The sequence below is a fragment of the Gopherus flavomarginatus genome, chromosome 10, assembly GCF_025201925.1.
Source record: "Gopherus flavomarginatus isolate rGopFla2 chromosome 10, rGopFla2.mat.asm, whole genome shotgun sequence".
Taxonomy (NCBI): domain Eukaryota; kingdom Metazoa; phylum Chordata; order Testudines; family Testudinidae; genus Gopherus; species Gopherus flavomarginatus.
The window spans coordinates 35,097,235-35,113,127 of record NC_066626.1 but is presented as its reverse complement, the minus strand read 5'-3'; the positions used below and the strand labels follow the sequence as shown (position 1 = coordinate 35,113,127).

Here is a 15,893-nt window from a genome sequence, read left to right as displayed (position 1 = left end):
CCAGAATGTTCCCAGCTGTGATGGTGGCTATTGTGATGTGGACATTTATCTCCTGGGATTTGAACTGAGACCAAATGAATTTTATACATACCACTGAATTACATATCACATGGTAAAATCTTTCACCTTGCTAATATGCACCATCTTTTGTTTTCTGCAAATTTCATTTTGTGCAAGAAGCACAGGAGTATTTCTGGATTCTTTTATGTAAAGATTGCAAAAGAAAAACATAGTTGCTGACTTTGTATTTTTTCTTACTAGGTATTTATGATGATGATCCTGAAATTATAACATTGGATAGAGGAGAATTTGGTATGTCTGTCAAGTCATATGGGTTCGCTAATATTTTAACATTGTGTAAATATTTTCAGACTGAATATTTTCATGGTATACATAGATTACAAATTGTCAGAATCCCACCAGAGAAAAAGTGCACATTATTTCCAAAGATAAAAATGTTTTTGAGCATCATGGTCCAATTAACAAATGCTATGCAGATCAATGCCTGTCAGCTTTTTAGACTGAATTTGAAAGACAGTGTGTAATATCTGAAGGAAGGGGAAATTATTTACCTTGTAACTTTGTTTCTCCAGATTTATTATCCTGCAAAATTCTCACTCTTTTTGGTCTTGTGTCTTGAGCACACATCTCCTACTAGGCAGCTGATCTCCAAAACTAGCAATTCAGTCACTTCTACTTACTCACAATTCTGCTTGTTTGAAGATACCATTTGACAGGATTCCTATTCTGACATTCCTAAATCTTAGCTACCTAATGTCAAAAATAAAAAGTCTTAATCCGGACACCAGGAAACAGCTCATACTGATCAATGATGCTGGTGGGAGCTTTTGTTTTTCCCCTCTCATATTTATTGTTAGTGTTTACAGACAGCTGATGATGTGTTTTCAAAATAAGATGCTGTGTGTACTCACAGACAATTACCAGTGTTATACTATTACACCTCTACCTCGATATAACGCTGTCCTTGGGAGCCAAAAAATCTTACCGCGTTATAGATGAAACCATGTTATATTGAACTTGCTTTGATCCACCGGAGTGCGCAGCCCACCCCCCCAGAGCACTGCTTTACCGCATTATATCCAAATTCATGTTATTTCGAGTGGCATTATATTGAGGTAATTAGTAAATCTGGAAATTAGTACAACTTAACTATCTTTTTTATACTTCAACATCAGGGCCGGCTCTAGCCATTTCGCCGCCCCAAGCACGGCGGCACGCCACGGGGGCGCTCTGCCGCTCGCCGGTCCCGCGGCTCCGGTGGACCTCCCGCAGGCGTCCCTGTGGAGGGCCCGCTGGTCCCGCGGCTCCGGTGGAGCATCCGCAGGCACGCCTGTGGGAGGTCCACTGGAGCCGCCTGCTGCCCTCCCGGCAACCGGCAGAGCGCCCCCCGCAGCATGCCGCCCCAAGCACGCGCTTGGCATGCTGAGGCCTGGAGCCAGCCCTGTTCAACATTATATTAAGACAGCAGTTTTCAGTCAGACATACTGACATCTTGTAGCACAAACAATAATTCTCAGACAAAATAGAAAAGACAAAATAGAAATGAATTAGAGCCAGGATGCGACAGAGCTTTTTTTATACAGATATCTGAAGAGGACAGCTTGTTTTTCTGAGATACACTTTGGCTCAGATTCCTTAAGTGTGCATGCAATGTACTGCTGCTACTCTTTGTCAAACAAATGTGTAATAGATACAGTAGAATCTACGTCTAGGATGAAACACACATATATACTCCAAAAAAATATGAATTAGTGCCGGGAACTGTATAAGAATTAATTACTTAAATTAAAAGAGGAATTAAAATCCATCCTCCAACCAAGATACAGGACAGCCCTATGCCCCCTCAGCATTCATTTTCACAGCAGCAGCCAACACCCTTGTACACCCCCTACTCAGGTGTTTGTGATCACTGGATTCAAGCAGTTACCAGTGGTTCAGACCCCAGCCAATCCCCCAAATCCCTGCTATGACAGGCTTTGCAGAACCAGTACTGAGAGCCTTCTTGTGTGCTTGTTTTGCCACCACCTTATTGCCCCTTTCCCATGCCATTGAACCAGTGTTTCTGCTGTTCTGAGGACCTTTTGTGCACTCTCTTCTATGATAGGTGGTGAATTAACCTATGGTTAATGATAATCTAATGACAAATTTATTTTATAACAAAACAATGTAATTTTCTATGTATCTCAGCTTCCATGTTAAAATTCTGGATATATGAATTTAAACAAAGTTCTGTTTAAAAAAATTAAAGGGATATAGCCAACTTAATTTCACTTCTGTGGCAATCTTTTTCTCCTCCTTGTTAGAAGTAACACCTAGAAGATAAACATAACTAATATAGAATGTTGGGGAAAAGTCATTGTTTTCCCACCTGTATATGTTTGACAGCATTTTGTGCGTAGTTTTCTTTATATCGTCAGCTAGGCTTTGCACCTGCAAGCTGAACCACCAAGGTACACCATTATACCCACATAGAGCCTCACGAAGACAAAGAGGTTCCACATGAGAACACTGGCCACCTGCAGAAACAGGACTGTAGTCAATTTCTCCTGTTCATTTAGATGTTTCACACAGCAACAGCAGAGAGATTTTTAACATAGGAAACATGACTGAAAAACCCCACAAAAGTTAGGGACTCTGAACCACATGATTTGACATCAATGGTATCCCTTTAGTAATGAGTTTTCTAATATACATACATGCTTTGACAGGGTAACAAGCCTTGTGGATGGGGGAAGCAGTAGATGTGGTATATCTTGACTTTAGTAAGGGTTTTGATACTGTCTGGTATAACCTCCTCTTAAACAAACTAGGGAAATACAGCCTATATGGAGCTACTATAAGGAAGGAACATAACTGGTTGAAAAAGTGATTCCAGAGAGAATAGTTATCACTGTTTCACAGTCAAACTGGAAGGGCATAATGAGTGGGGTCCCACAGGGATCAGTCCTGGGTACGGTTCTGTTCAAGATCTTCATCAATGATTTAGATAATGGCATAGAGAGTACACTTATAAAGTCTGCAGACCATACCAAGCTGGGAAGGGTTGCAAGTGTTTTGGAGGATAGATAGAATTAAAATTCAAAATGATCTGGACAAACTGGAGAAATGGTCTGAAATATAGGTGATGATATTCAATAACAACAAATTTAAAGTACTCCACTTAGGAAGGAACAACCAATTGCATGTATGCACAATGGGAAATGACTGCCTAAGAAGGAGTACTGCAAAAAGGGATCTGGGGGTTATAGTGGATTGCAAGCTAAATATGAGTCAGCAGTATAACACTGTTGCAAAAAAGCAAACATCATTCTGGGATACATTAAGGGGTGCATTGTAAGCAAGACATGAGAAGTAATTCTTCCCTTCTATTCTATGCTGTTAAGGCCTCAGCTGGAGTATTATGTCCAGTTCTGGGTGCCACATTTCAGGAAAGTTGTGGACAAATTGGTGAGAGTCCAGAGGAAAGCAACAAAAATGATTAAAGGTCTAGAAAATCTATGAAAGAAGATTTTTTAAAATTGGGTTTATTTAGTCTGAAGAAGAGAAGACTGAGATGGGATATGATAACAGTTTTCAAGTGCATAAAAGGTTGTTACAAGGAGGAAGGAGGTAAATTGTTCTCATTAACCTCTGAGGACAGGACAAGAAGCAATGGGTTTAAATTGCAGAAAGGGAGATTTAGGCTGGACTTTAGGAAAAACTTCTTAACTGTCAGGGTGGTTAAGCACTGGAACAAATTGCCTAGGGAGGTTGTGGAATCTCTGTTATTGGCAATTTTTAAGAACAGGTTAGACAAACACCTGTCAGGAATGGTCTAGTTATTTCATAGTCCTGCCTTGGGGCTGGACGAGATGAGACTCTAGGTCCCTTCCAGTCCTACACTTTTTTGATTCTGTGCTCCCCTTTGAGACTAGTCATTAGGTAGCTGGCCCCTTACCAAAGCACATTAGACTGATTCCAGCGTGCATTTTAAATTGCATTTTCAGATGTAAAAATAAATCTCTCATTTGAAATAGATTTTTTTTTATTCAGTTCAGATTTGAGCATTACTTACCATATGGCAAGAGTGCAAGTGATTGTCAGGAGGTAACGTGTAGCTGATGAGTAGAGGTATTTTGTTAATGTAACTAAGTTTCTATAATCCTTCTGATATTTAAAGTATATGTTTAATCTGTTGGAGTGTTTAAACTACTACTCTAGTGTGTTTACTAGCTCAGTTAGATGTAAACAAAATTTCATAGTTAACCAGGTGATTTCACTTTAATTATGCCTGTTGTGTGTCCTGCATATGTCAGTGAGAGTGTAAATGGAGTTGCAGTCATTACACTATTCTAGGTATTAATGATATCCACTGAATCAGGGAATTCTAGACACTTGAACTCAGGCCTTAAAATGGGTGTGTATTAGTCTCTCTCACTCATGCTATTTCTAGATACACAACTTAAAAAGGAAGCTTTTATCAACTCTTAACTTAAGTATATTTTTGTCTCCCCTTGTTAACCAGATGCTGCTGTTAACTCTGGAGAACTCTGGTTCATCAATTTCTATTCTCCTCGATGTTCCCACTGCCATGATTTAGCACCTACAGTATGTATTTACAGTCAACATCTTAATTCTAAAAATGTATTTCTAGTAGATACTTTTTTTTAATTAGAGTAAAACTTTGTCAAGTTTGATTTGCATGTTGAAGCCAAAGTCTAAAACAGCAATGATTCAAGAAGCCAGAAGAATTTTTTGAAAATTGTTTTCAAAAGAAAAATATCCCAAGTTTTCTTTTTCCCCCTCCTTTTTAGTGGAGAGAATTTGCTAAAGAAATGGATGGACTAATACGCATTGGAGCTGTAAATTGTGGTGATAATAGAATGCTTTGTCGGATCAAAGGAATTAATAGTTATCCAAGTCTCTATGTTTTCAAAACTGGAATGGTGAGTAAAAGCTTTTGTTTTCTTCCAGGTTCTATAAATGGATATTTATATGCTCTTTCCATCTTGTGCATGTATTTGTGTTTTGTTATGTGTTTATTTTTATATAAAAATAATTAAAGTTAAAGAATTCTAAGGAAGAATACTAAACTAAAATACATTTTATCATTGATGCTATAGCTATAAAGAATTTCTTTAATAGTCTAATTTATTCTTCATCATTTATAAAAAATATTTGGACTTTCATTCACCATGAACAGCCCAATTACACTAGACAATTCCATTTTTAATCATGTCATATTACAACTAAATGAGGAAATAAATAAATACCTCTCCAACAGTTCTCTTCAGATCATTTTGCAATAGAGAGTAAGTATCATTTCTTCCATTTGGGGGAAATTGAGACACTGAGGTTAAATGATTTGTTCAGGGCCGTACAATGAGTAACTGATAGATCCAGGAATTGAATACGAGGCTTTGAACACCAAGACCAGTGCCCTATCCACTGAGCCACACTGCCTCTATCACAGTTCTGCATTGGAGTTTCCAACAATGTAGGATGATATTTAAATATATGCAATACTCTGCTTTATGCCTAAGGAACTTTGACAGTATTCCTTTAAAAGACACCCAGACTATTAGTTACAAAATTTCTTCTACTGTACCAATATGCTGTACTGCATGCTACTTAGTCTGGTTATTGAGCGTTCAGCACATGCTACAGTGGAGAGAATGTGTAAACTTTTGAGGAGGTTAAAGTAGAGAAGATGTATATTAACAGAAGACTGGCACAATACTCACTTTTTAAACAAACAAACATGACTATGTGAACTGTTATTTCTGAGGCCCTTGTATTGCTGGACTAAATGAAAGCCACATATAAACTAGACAAGGGCCTGAGTCACAACATTCAAATTTAAGGCTGAACTCCAAACACTCTAAAGTTTGGAATGGAGGGTGAAAGCATTTGTATCTAGGATTTTAGTAAAGGTCCATCTGCAGTGTAAATAATAATTTCAATTATTAATTACTGTGTAATTTCTGTGAGTTAAATTTTGCGTTAACACACCTTTTTTTTCTTTTTTTGCATGTGTGTAGAATCCAGTGAAATATTATGGAGACAGATCAAAGGAAAGTTTAATGCATTTTGCCATGCAGTATGTCACAAGCACAGTGACAGAGTTATGGGCAGGTAATGTAATTTGTTTGGGTTATTGATCTTTTTATGTGTTTTTTTTTTTTTTTTAAGACAAGGTGGTGTTGCCAGGATTATATCTATATTTAATTGAGTGTGTGTACCCAGTCTTTCTTACTCAAGGTTGAACGAACACACACACACACACACACACACACACACACAAAATACTTGAAGTTAAAAAACTGTTTAATTATAATTGTGCTAATAAGCATGCTTTTTTCATAGTTTACATGCAATATTTTTTCATATTTAAAACAAAACAAACAAATTGATATGGATTTTGTGCCTTTTTTTTCTTTCAGGAAATTTTGTTAATGCTATTCAAACTTCATTTGCCTCTGGTGTTGGCTGGCTGATCACTTTCTGTGCTGAGGGTGGAGGTAAATATATTAAATAAGGCAAACTGATTGAAGAGAAAACAATTCTCTTTTGTTTTACACTGACAGTGACACGTTTGCTGCTGCTTCTAATGAAGGTTTTAATGGGGTAAAATTCACCCATAGTGTTGAAGGCCAGCACAAGGCCATGTTGACCACTTAAACCTCATTATAGGGCTACTTGGGAAAGGGAACATTAATGGAGGAACCTTACAGTGGTGCTTGCACACCCTACATGTGTCACAGGATGGGCCTCTGTCCTGGACCCACAATGGGGCCTGGCCATGGGATCCATACTTTTGCAGTAGCCTCCACATCCCATGCAATTGACACAAACAGGTTTAGGCTGCATTACAGCTCATAGGCTGCAGCATCAGATACTAAACAAGTACACAGCATCCCTGCTCATTGGCCGTGGATTGGTGGGACTGGTGGACTTCCCTTTCCAATCAATGCAGAAAAGATTGAATAGTGATTAAATATTTTAGGCATTATGTAGCCCTTGCACAACCTAAGTTTGCATATCGCAAACTACAAATATGATGATCAATTCTTTTTTAAAGTATGTGTGTGGGGGGTAAATTTCTTAAATAAATCAGTGGGGATTTGGATTGGCACCCTTCCCAAAGCCCTCCCCATCTAGTGTCCCCTCTCCTGCCACTGGAGACATTTGTTCTAGCAGTCACAGATGGGCCACGTACCATTGTAGGAAGTCATCACACCATCCCCTCCAGAAATTTAATCGAGCTCAGTCTTGAAGCCAGTTAGCTTTTCTGCCCCCACTCTTCCCCTTAAAATGCTGTTCCAGAACTTCACTTCTCTGATGTTTAGAGACCTTTGTCTAATTTCAAGTATGAACTTGTTAATGGTCATTTGTTCTTGTGTCCACATTGGCGCTTAACTTAAATATCTCCCTTCTCCCTCCCTTGTATTTATCCCTCTGATGTAGAGTAATCACATCTCTCCTCAGCCTTCATTTGGTTAGTCTAAACAAACCAAGATCTTTGAGGCTCCTCTCATAAGGAAGGTAGGTTTTCCATTCCTCTGATCCTCCTACTAGCACTTCTCTGCACCTCTTCCAGTTTGAATTTATCTTTCTTAAACATGGGAGACTAGAATTGCACACAGTATTCCAGATGAAGTCTCACTAGTGCCTTGTATAAAGGCAATAACACTTCCCTGTCTCTAGTGAAAATACCTCACCTAATGCATCCTAGGATCACATTAGCAGCTCATAGTCATCCTGTTATCAACCAGTACACCCAGGTCTGCCTCCTCCTCCTGATACTTCCAACTGATAAGTCCCCAGTTTATAGCAAAAATTCTTGTTGTTAGTCCCTAAGTGCGTGACCTTGCACTTCGCACTATTAAATTTCATCCCATTTATATTACTCCAGTTTTCAAGGTCATCCAGATCTTCTTTTGTGACGTTCCGGTCCTCCTCCATTTTGGCAATACTTCCAAACTTTGTATCACCCGCAGATTTTATTAGCACACTCCCACTTTTTGGGCTAAGGTCAGTAATGAAAATGTTAAATAAGAATAGTCTCAGGATTGATCCCTGAGAAACTCCAATAGTAACCTCTCTCCAGCCTGACAGTTCATCTTTCAGTATGATCCATTGTAGTCTCCTCTTTAACCTGTTCCTTATCCATCTTTTAATACTCATATCAATCCCCATCTTCTCCAATTTAACTAATAATTTCCCTTGTGGAACTGTATCAAGCACTGAAATCCAGGTAGACTAAATCTACTGCATTTCCTTTGTCAAAAAATCAGTTACCTTCTTAAGTTATTACTTTTCAGAAATGTTTGGGGGGTTTCTAATAATTCCAATGAAATATTTTTCTCTGACAAAATTTGATACATAGGTAGATATTTTTAAAACTTTGCTCAGGTGAGAATCAGTTTACAAGGGCAAGAATCATAAGCCATGTAAAACGTTGCTCATATTTCAGAATGAGAGAGGATTTTCTACTGATGAAGCCAATATAGAATATTTTCATTCATAATTGTCATCACATAGGAAGTAGCTTCTCAAGATTTTCACTTGAAAAGCCACAAAAAAAATGGGGTTTTTTTGTTTGTTTTTTTTAAAAGCTAGCAAACATGCATTGTGAAACGGTAGCCTGCTTCCTCCTGGGATTCTTGGTAATGAGAAGAAAAATTCTAAACTAGAGTAAGTTTAGTGATTTGATCATTTAAAGCCTTGTGTTTACAGGTAAATAATTTTTTTCATTTTCCAGATTGTTTGACTTCCCAGACACGCCTTAAACTAGCTGGCATGTTGGTAAGCAGTATTTCATTTGAAGATGTTACCCATTATATTTACATTCCAAAAGGTGAAATCCTGATGTCATAGAAGTCAATGGCAAACTCTCACCGACTTCAGTGGGGCCAAGATTTCACCCCATAACTTTCAAAGAGTTATTTTTCAAATCACCTTTATGTTTGAGAGCCATCTCATTATTGGACATGATATAATGGAACCAAATGTTTAAAGGATGTACATGTAAAATGGAGTACATGACTATCAAAGTATTGTTGTGCTTCCTTTTCCCCATCTCCTAAAAACTAACTAGTTGCCTCTGTTGTCGTTGCAGAAATTCTTCTGACCTTGACTTTCAAAATAACACACTGAAATTGTTGCTCTTTTATTTCAGGAAGGCCTTGTTAATGTAGGCTGGATGGACTGTGCCACCCAGGGTGAGCTTTGTGATAATTTGGATATCTCATCTAGTACTACCGCATACTTTCCACCTGGAGCCACCTTAACTAATAAAGAGAAAGGAGGTGTTTTGGTATGAGTTACTTTTAAACAGTTTGTGTCTACATACAATATGGTGGTGGTGATGAGAAAGTGGATTATAAACATTCACCAATCAAAGAAAATTGAATTTATTACACTGAGAAATGTTTGTTCCCAGTTTTAACTTATGTGCTACTGGTAAATTTGATATATAATGAGCTAGCTACCCTTCTTAAAATCTCAAAGAAATGTGATCTACATGCAATGAAAATGGACTTGCATTGCCTGTCACTATGGATGTGTGTTGTGCTGTGCTGTGCTATCCTCCTATTACCATGTCACCTTAAACTCTTGTTTCAGCTGTCTTGAGGTTAATATTCTTAATTTATGCAAGAAAATCACCTGTCTGAAACACGACACTCACTCACTCTCTCTCATGCTATGGCCACCTAAGCCCTTCTGCAAAAGTGAACCTGAAAAGAAAGTAACAATCACTGGAGCTACATTAAATCCACCAGCATTGAGTTACTACTTCTTACGCACTTCCTGATGTTTGCAAAATTACAGAAATACAATGATGTGAACTATACAAATAGTACAGTAAAATAGAGATATTGCCAAACAAAGTATTTTGTGAGTTGAGGCCAGGACTTTGTTTTAGCACTCATTTTGAGAAAGCACGTGGTATTTTGTGTTTTTAGTGTGAGGAATAGGGAGAAAAGCAATGTGTGACGGTGGGATTTAGTCTCCTATGTGCCTAAATCACTTTAAAAATGAGACTCAGGCATCACAACACTGAGCACAGCGTGCCTAAATACATTTTAAAATCTGGGCCTAAAAGAGCAGACTGCTTAGAGTATAGTGTTCTTGTAATAGCAATTAAAAGGAAGTTTGAATCAAGAAACATATGTTGATTAACAGCATTTTTCAGTTGATGAATGGGGACTAATCAGGTTAATTCTGTTGAGGATTGCTAATCAACAATCAGTTTAATGTTTATACATTTTATATAATTAGAATGACTTTTTTCTTTTCTAGTTTCTTAACTCCTTGGATGCCAAAGAGATATATTTGGAAATAATGCAGCATCTTCCAGATTTTGAAATGCTCTCTGCAGCCTCATTAGAGGTAAAGTTTAAAAAAAAAAGTAAATAATTTCTGATTTTAAATTTAAAAGGCCACATTCAGCAAAATAATCTCTTGTCTTTCTGAAAAGTTTTCACCTCCTCTTGGTATAAACCAGGGGTCAGCAACCTCTGGCACGGGGCTCACCAGGGTAAGCACCCTGGCAGACCAGGCCAGTTTGTTTACCTGCCGCATCGGCAGGCTCAGCCGATCGTGGCTCCCATTGGCCAAAGTTCACCGTTCCAGCCCAATGGGGGCTGCAGGAAGCGGCATGGGCAGAGGAATGTGCTGGCCGTGGCTTCCCCCCGCTCCCATTGGCCTGGGTCATCAAAACTGCAGCCAATGGGAGCCGCGATCAGCCGAACCCTCTGGACGCGGCAGGTAAACAAACTGGCCCAGCCTGCCAGGGTGCTTACCCTGGCAAGTCGCATGCCAGAGGCTCCCGACCCCTTGTATAAACAATTCTTAAAATTACTATACCCAAAAAATATTTCTCTCTCTAGCTTGCTATGTTTTCAAGCCCTTTTATCTGTATTGAGTTTCATTGTTTCTATTTGCAATCGGGCCTTTCACACAGCAACTGAGGAAAAGCATTTTTTTTAAAACAGGAAACTATGACTAAAACCATAAAAGAATTCAGAATGGTGTAATGACTACTGTTTTTCTTTTTAATTGACTAAGTTCCTAGTTGACTGTTTCGACAACTAAATCTAGTGATATTCTAGATATTAGATAGCCTAATCCTTAAAGACTCAATTGAATGGGTTTATATGTGTTAGAGTGTGTCCAAACTAAGGCCTGGTCTACACTAATGAGGTACGTCAACGTAGCTTAGATCAACTTACAGCGGTGTCTACACCACACTGTGTCGATGGAAGATGCGCTCTCATCAGTGTAGCCTCCACCTCTCAGGGAGGTGGAGTACTGAAGTCGACAGGAAAGCACTCTCCCATCGACTTATCTTCTTGTCTTCATCAGGACCACTAAATTGATGCCAGCTGCATCGATCGCAGCAGCACCGATTTAGACAGTAGTGAAGACAAGCCCTAAGCCTCAGTCTCCTTTCACTAGGCTAATAATATTGTTTGCTGCAAGTGGTTCTTTAATGTGTCGCCTGCGGCTCTTTGCAGCGCATTTAATTATTAACCAATCAGGATGCTTTTACTGTGTTATTAACCAATTACGTTATCAACGTGCACTAAGTTATTAACTTATTTGCTGTGAGAATTTATATATTTTAAAATTTTATATATAAAAATAAAATATTTCCTGTCATACTGTTAAATATGAATTGTACTATAGTAAATGAAACAGTGAATTCACACTCTTATGGCTCTTTTGGGTAATGTTGATTGCTTCTTTGGCTCTTGAACGACCGAGGTCTGAGTATCACTGCTTTAAAGAAATAGTGCAAAGTTTAGCAGTTTTGATCTAGTATGAGGGAGACAAACCGTAGGCAAGATTAAAAAGATATAGAAAGTAGTTTTTAGATTGTCTCTCTTAGGGTGGTGCTCTGTTGAAAAGCTGAAGGGCAATGCAATGTGTGTTGGATACAGGTTTAGGTTCTGGTGAATTACTTAGCATTTGATTTACAATAACATGACTGAAAACATGGATTTAACTTACATAACTGGTAGAAACTGGAAGCTAAGCATTTCTCTCTCATTTGCTTCCCATTTTAAGGACCATGTGGCTCATCACCGGTGGCTGCTTTTCTTTCAGTTTGGTGAGAGTGACAAGTCAAATATGCATGAGTTTAAAAAACTGAATTTTCTGCTTAAAGATGAGCATATTCAGGTAAGAATACTCATTTATTTAGCATTACAGAATTTCGTCCCCAAGTATTTATCTCAGATGCTACATGCTCTCTTAACATTTTATTTGGAAGAAATCGGATTGGTTTAGTTTCCATTTCCTATACCTGTCTTTGAGGTAAGAATTAGCAGTGATTAGCTGTGTTGCAATATTAAATTGTTTTGTTTTTAGAAGCTTTTCTCTACCTAATTGTGCTTGTGGTACATAATACATCTGTGTGAATTGTATTACACCTTAAACATCGTATCAATCATAAAACTGATCAAGATCACTAGCACTTATAAAAGAATACTGCATTCATAACTGACAGGAAATACCATTTTGGAAAAGCATCTTAACTTATGTCAACTTTCCAAATATAATAATATAAATAAAGTAGATTTCCTTATTAAAAAATATATATATTGTTTGTTTAATAATAGGTTGGAAAGATTGACTGCCTTTCTGCACCAAATGTCTGCAGTAATCTGTATGTCTATCAGCCATGTCTAGCAGTCTTTAAAGGAAAGGGAACTGAAGATTATGAAATTCATCATGGTAAGGCAAACTGACAGAAGTTTTAAGTTAGTGTGTAATTTTTTTAGATGAAGTCTTTTGCAGACTGAATTTGTTTTTCAGAACAATTGTTTCCACAACTCTAAGGATATTACATCGTAATTTTGCTTTAACATTGCCTATTGTCTTGTTATATTATTCTGTATACTTTTTTCTTCTGTAAGCAATCCTCAAACACCAAAAGGTTCTCCTCCTACTTATTCGCTTTTTAGTACTCCTTCTATTTCAAAGACATCATTACAGCCTTGGAATAAGAATGGGAATTTCTGAGGCCGATCAGTGCTGCTCTTTGCTTTGGCAAAGATAGCTGAAAAATGACATAAGGCACACCCTTCCCCATATGCTGAACATGCTGCTTACACAGTGCTTTTGGCTTTAGAATCTTGAGACTTGATCTCATATTTTACGTGTCCATCTGCTAATTTCACATCCGCCCACCATTGTCACATTCTGGAGTGAAATCCACACCAGTGAAGAATTGTAACCCCAAGTGCCTCACAATGCCTTGTCCCTGGCTCTCTGCCTGGAATTCCCACAGTTAGCAACAAGCATTCTGTCTATGTATTGGGCAGACTTGGATCAATGCCTGCAATACCACAGATTTCCACTGGCTTCACCTAGCCTTGGTTAACAACTGCGATGATGAGTCCACACTGTCCCTGGCCCTGAATTTTCCCAAAACACATGTCCAGCCCTGTCCTGGAACAATCAGAGGGATATTCAGATTTGTTACCCTTTTAAGGAATCATTCAACACTTTACTACTTTAGCTGAAATTACAAAATAGTTCACACCACTGGGTTGGCTTAGATTTAAAAAAAAAGAAATTTCAAATGAGTTCAAATATAAAAGATAAAATTAGAAATGGTTACCAGCAAATAAAAGTGAAAACACACATAAAACTTAATCTAGCAACTTTTAGTTCAAGGCTGTTTGTAAGACGTACAATCTTCCAGCAAGATAGTGACTGACCCTCTCCTTGATCAGGATCTGTCCCAGAATCCCAAAAGGTTCTGGTGCTTTTGTCTTAGGTAAAAGAGAGAGAACTTGGGGTACCTACCCCTTTCTTTTATCGGCCATTGAATCTTTTAAATGGATTCTTTTGAAGGATACTCCCTCACCTCCCCTAAAAAGTGAAGTTTATCCAAAGCAGCGAGAGAAAGGCAACATGGTATCTCATGATAAAGGAGGCTCCATGCTCTTTCTTCCCCCATTTGTGTTTGCAGAAATGAAAATTGCTCTGTTTCCTGCTATCTTCTTGCCCTAGTGTCTCGAGGACGCTGTTTATTGCTAATATGTAAATTAAGATAAACACACATTCCTTTGTTTAGGATAGACCTGTTTAACAACGTTTGTCTAGGCAGAGCTGTGTGGTATTGAATATGTGCTAACATACAGCGAGAATTTGTAACTTTACAGATAATATTGCTGCATACATTTCACCATGATATTATTGACCAGTGAGTTATTAGTTTTACTAAATTAGTGTGTAGAGTGTGAATACAGGGGTGCTTTCAGTCACAGCCACTTTTGCCATATGTGCTTAGGTCCTCCAATGCCCACCAGTAAATAATTCCAAACCTACAATGTTGAAGTGTCCCCTTGAAAGAATTCTGAAGTGCTGTAAAAATTTAGATATTGACTCAGGGCTGGAATTGCAGTTCATGTCAATCAGTGTAGCTCAATCAAATTTTATTGAGTTATGTGTGGTTACACCAGCTGAAGATCTGGCTCAGGCACTGATGCATGAAGAGCGTAGCACACAAAAGATCTCAACTAGAAACTTAGGCCTGGGCTGCACCAGTGGAGAGGTTCAGACTATTCGCGTAGCTGAAGTCGAAGTATTTTAATTCGACTTACCTGGTCATCCTCACGGCAGCGAGTCGACTACTATGGCTCCACCATCGACTCCGCTTACTCCCCCTGCCAAGGTGGAGTACGGGTGTCGATTTATCATGTCTAGAAGAAATGCGATAAATTGATCCCCGATACATCGAACACTACCTGCTGATCCAGCGGGTAGTATAGACATACCCTTAGTCTGATACAGCCTCCTACTGAGCTAAAGCCATTGCTTTAGAAGGGACCAATAGAGCGCCTGTCAAATAAGTGTGATGTTTTTGTAGCCAAATTCTATACAAGATGCAAACAGCATAAAGAGAATTTATCTTATTTTTAATGCTGGAATGACTGCAATCAGTGCCAATTCATCTAACCTTTTTCTTGCAAGTTTTAAAAGATATCTGTATCTTCTGTTAGGAATGTCTCCTTTTAATTTGTGCAGAATAGGTGGCATCTACAACCTTTGCCACAACTGGTACTTCTCCTAGTTATTATTATGAGAGAATAATGTTGAGGGTCTCATCTATCTAAACTGAGTGAGAGCAATATTTAAATTGCATCATCACTAGCAATATCTCAGGTCACAGCATGCTTTGAGTTTCTTCAACTCAATCATTTTCAAAATAAAAAGCATTTTCCACAAAGAACACTAATTCTATATTTTATCCTGGCTAGACGTTTTATGCATTAAGCATTTTCATATCAAATGTCCAACATGAATTGCCATACTTGTTCCCTACACTGAGCAGACCAATGAAATGATGCTTACATAAGTTGAGGTAAGATGATATCTATACAGTTTATTTAATAAGGCCTTGTTCAAGGACCACTAAAGTTAACTGAATAAGTTCCATTGACTTTAGTGGTCTTTGAATCAGGGCCAGTGACAACGTTTGCATTTACCAGCTCTTCAGCCTGATCTCTGGTATAACATTCATAATAAGGCAAATCATACACTGTTAATGCAGCGTGCTCCGGTTTTTGGTAAATAAATAATGAGTAATCATAAGAATATAGATATTAAGAATAACAGTGGGTTGTGTTTTTTGGGGGGGTGGTATTTTTAGGAAAGATGATCCTATATGACATAGTTGCATTCGCCAAGGAGAGTGTAAACTCTCATGTTATCACACTTGGGCCTCAGAATTTTCCTGGCAAGGAGAAGGAACCATGGCTTGTTGACTTCTTTGCACCTGTAAGTATTTGATTGCTATATTTCTTTTCCTTTTTTCTAAAATATGTAAATACTATATTAAAATACCAGCATTGTTTTTGAAGATGATATTCTAT

General features: G+C 38.1%; 1 protein-coding gene across 1 annotated transcript in view; it reads left to right on the top strand.

The window, feature by feature from the left end:
- Positions 1–15,893, top strand: part of DNAJC10 (DnaJ heat shock protein family (Hsp40) member C10) — a 35,899-nt gene that overhangs the window by 6,657 nt on the left and 13,349 nt on the right. Inside the window, exons 4-14 of the mRNA XM_050916407.1 lie at positions 262–312; positions 4,526–4,608; positions 4,815–4,946; positions 6,042–6,135; positions 6,444–6,521; positions 8,765–8,808; positions 9,182–9,319; positions 10,306–10,395; positions 12,076–12,189; positions 12,630–12,744; positions 15,671–15,798. Of these exons, the coding sequence (XP_050772364.1) occupies positions 262–312; positions 4,526–4,608; positions 4,815–4,946; positions 6,042–6,135; positions 6,444–6,521; positions 8,765–8,808; positions 9,182–9,319; positions 10,306–10,395; positions 12,076–12,189; positions 12,630–12,744; positions 15,671–15,798 (1,067 nt within the window). The remainder of the gene's footprint in view (positions 1–261; positions 313–4,525; positions 4,609–4,814; positions 4,947–6,041; positions 6,136–6,443; positions 6,522–8,764; positions 8,809–9,181; positions 9,320–10,305; positions 10,396–12,075; positions 12,190–12,629; positions 12,745–15,670; positions 15,799–15,893) is intronic.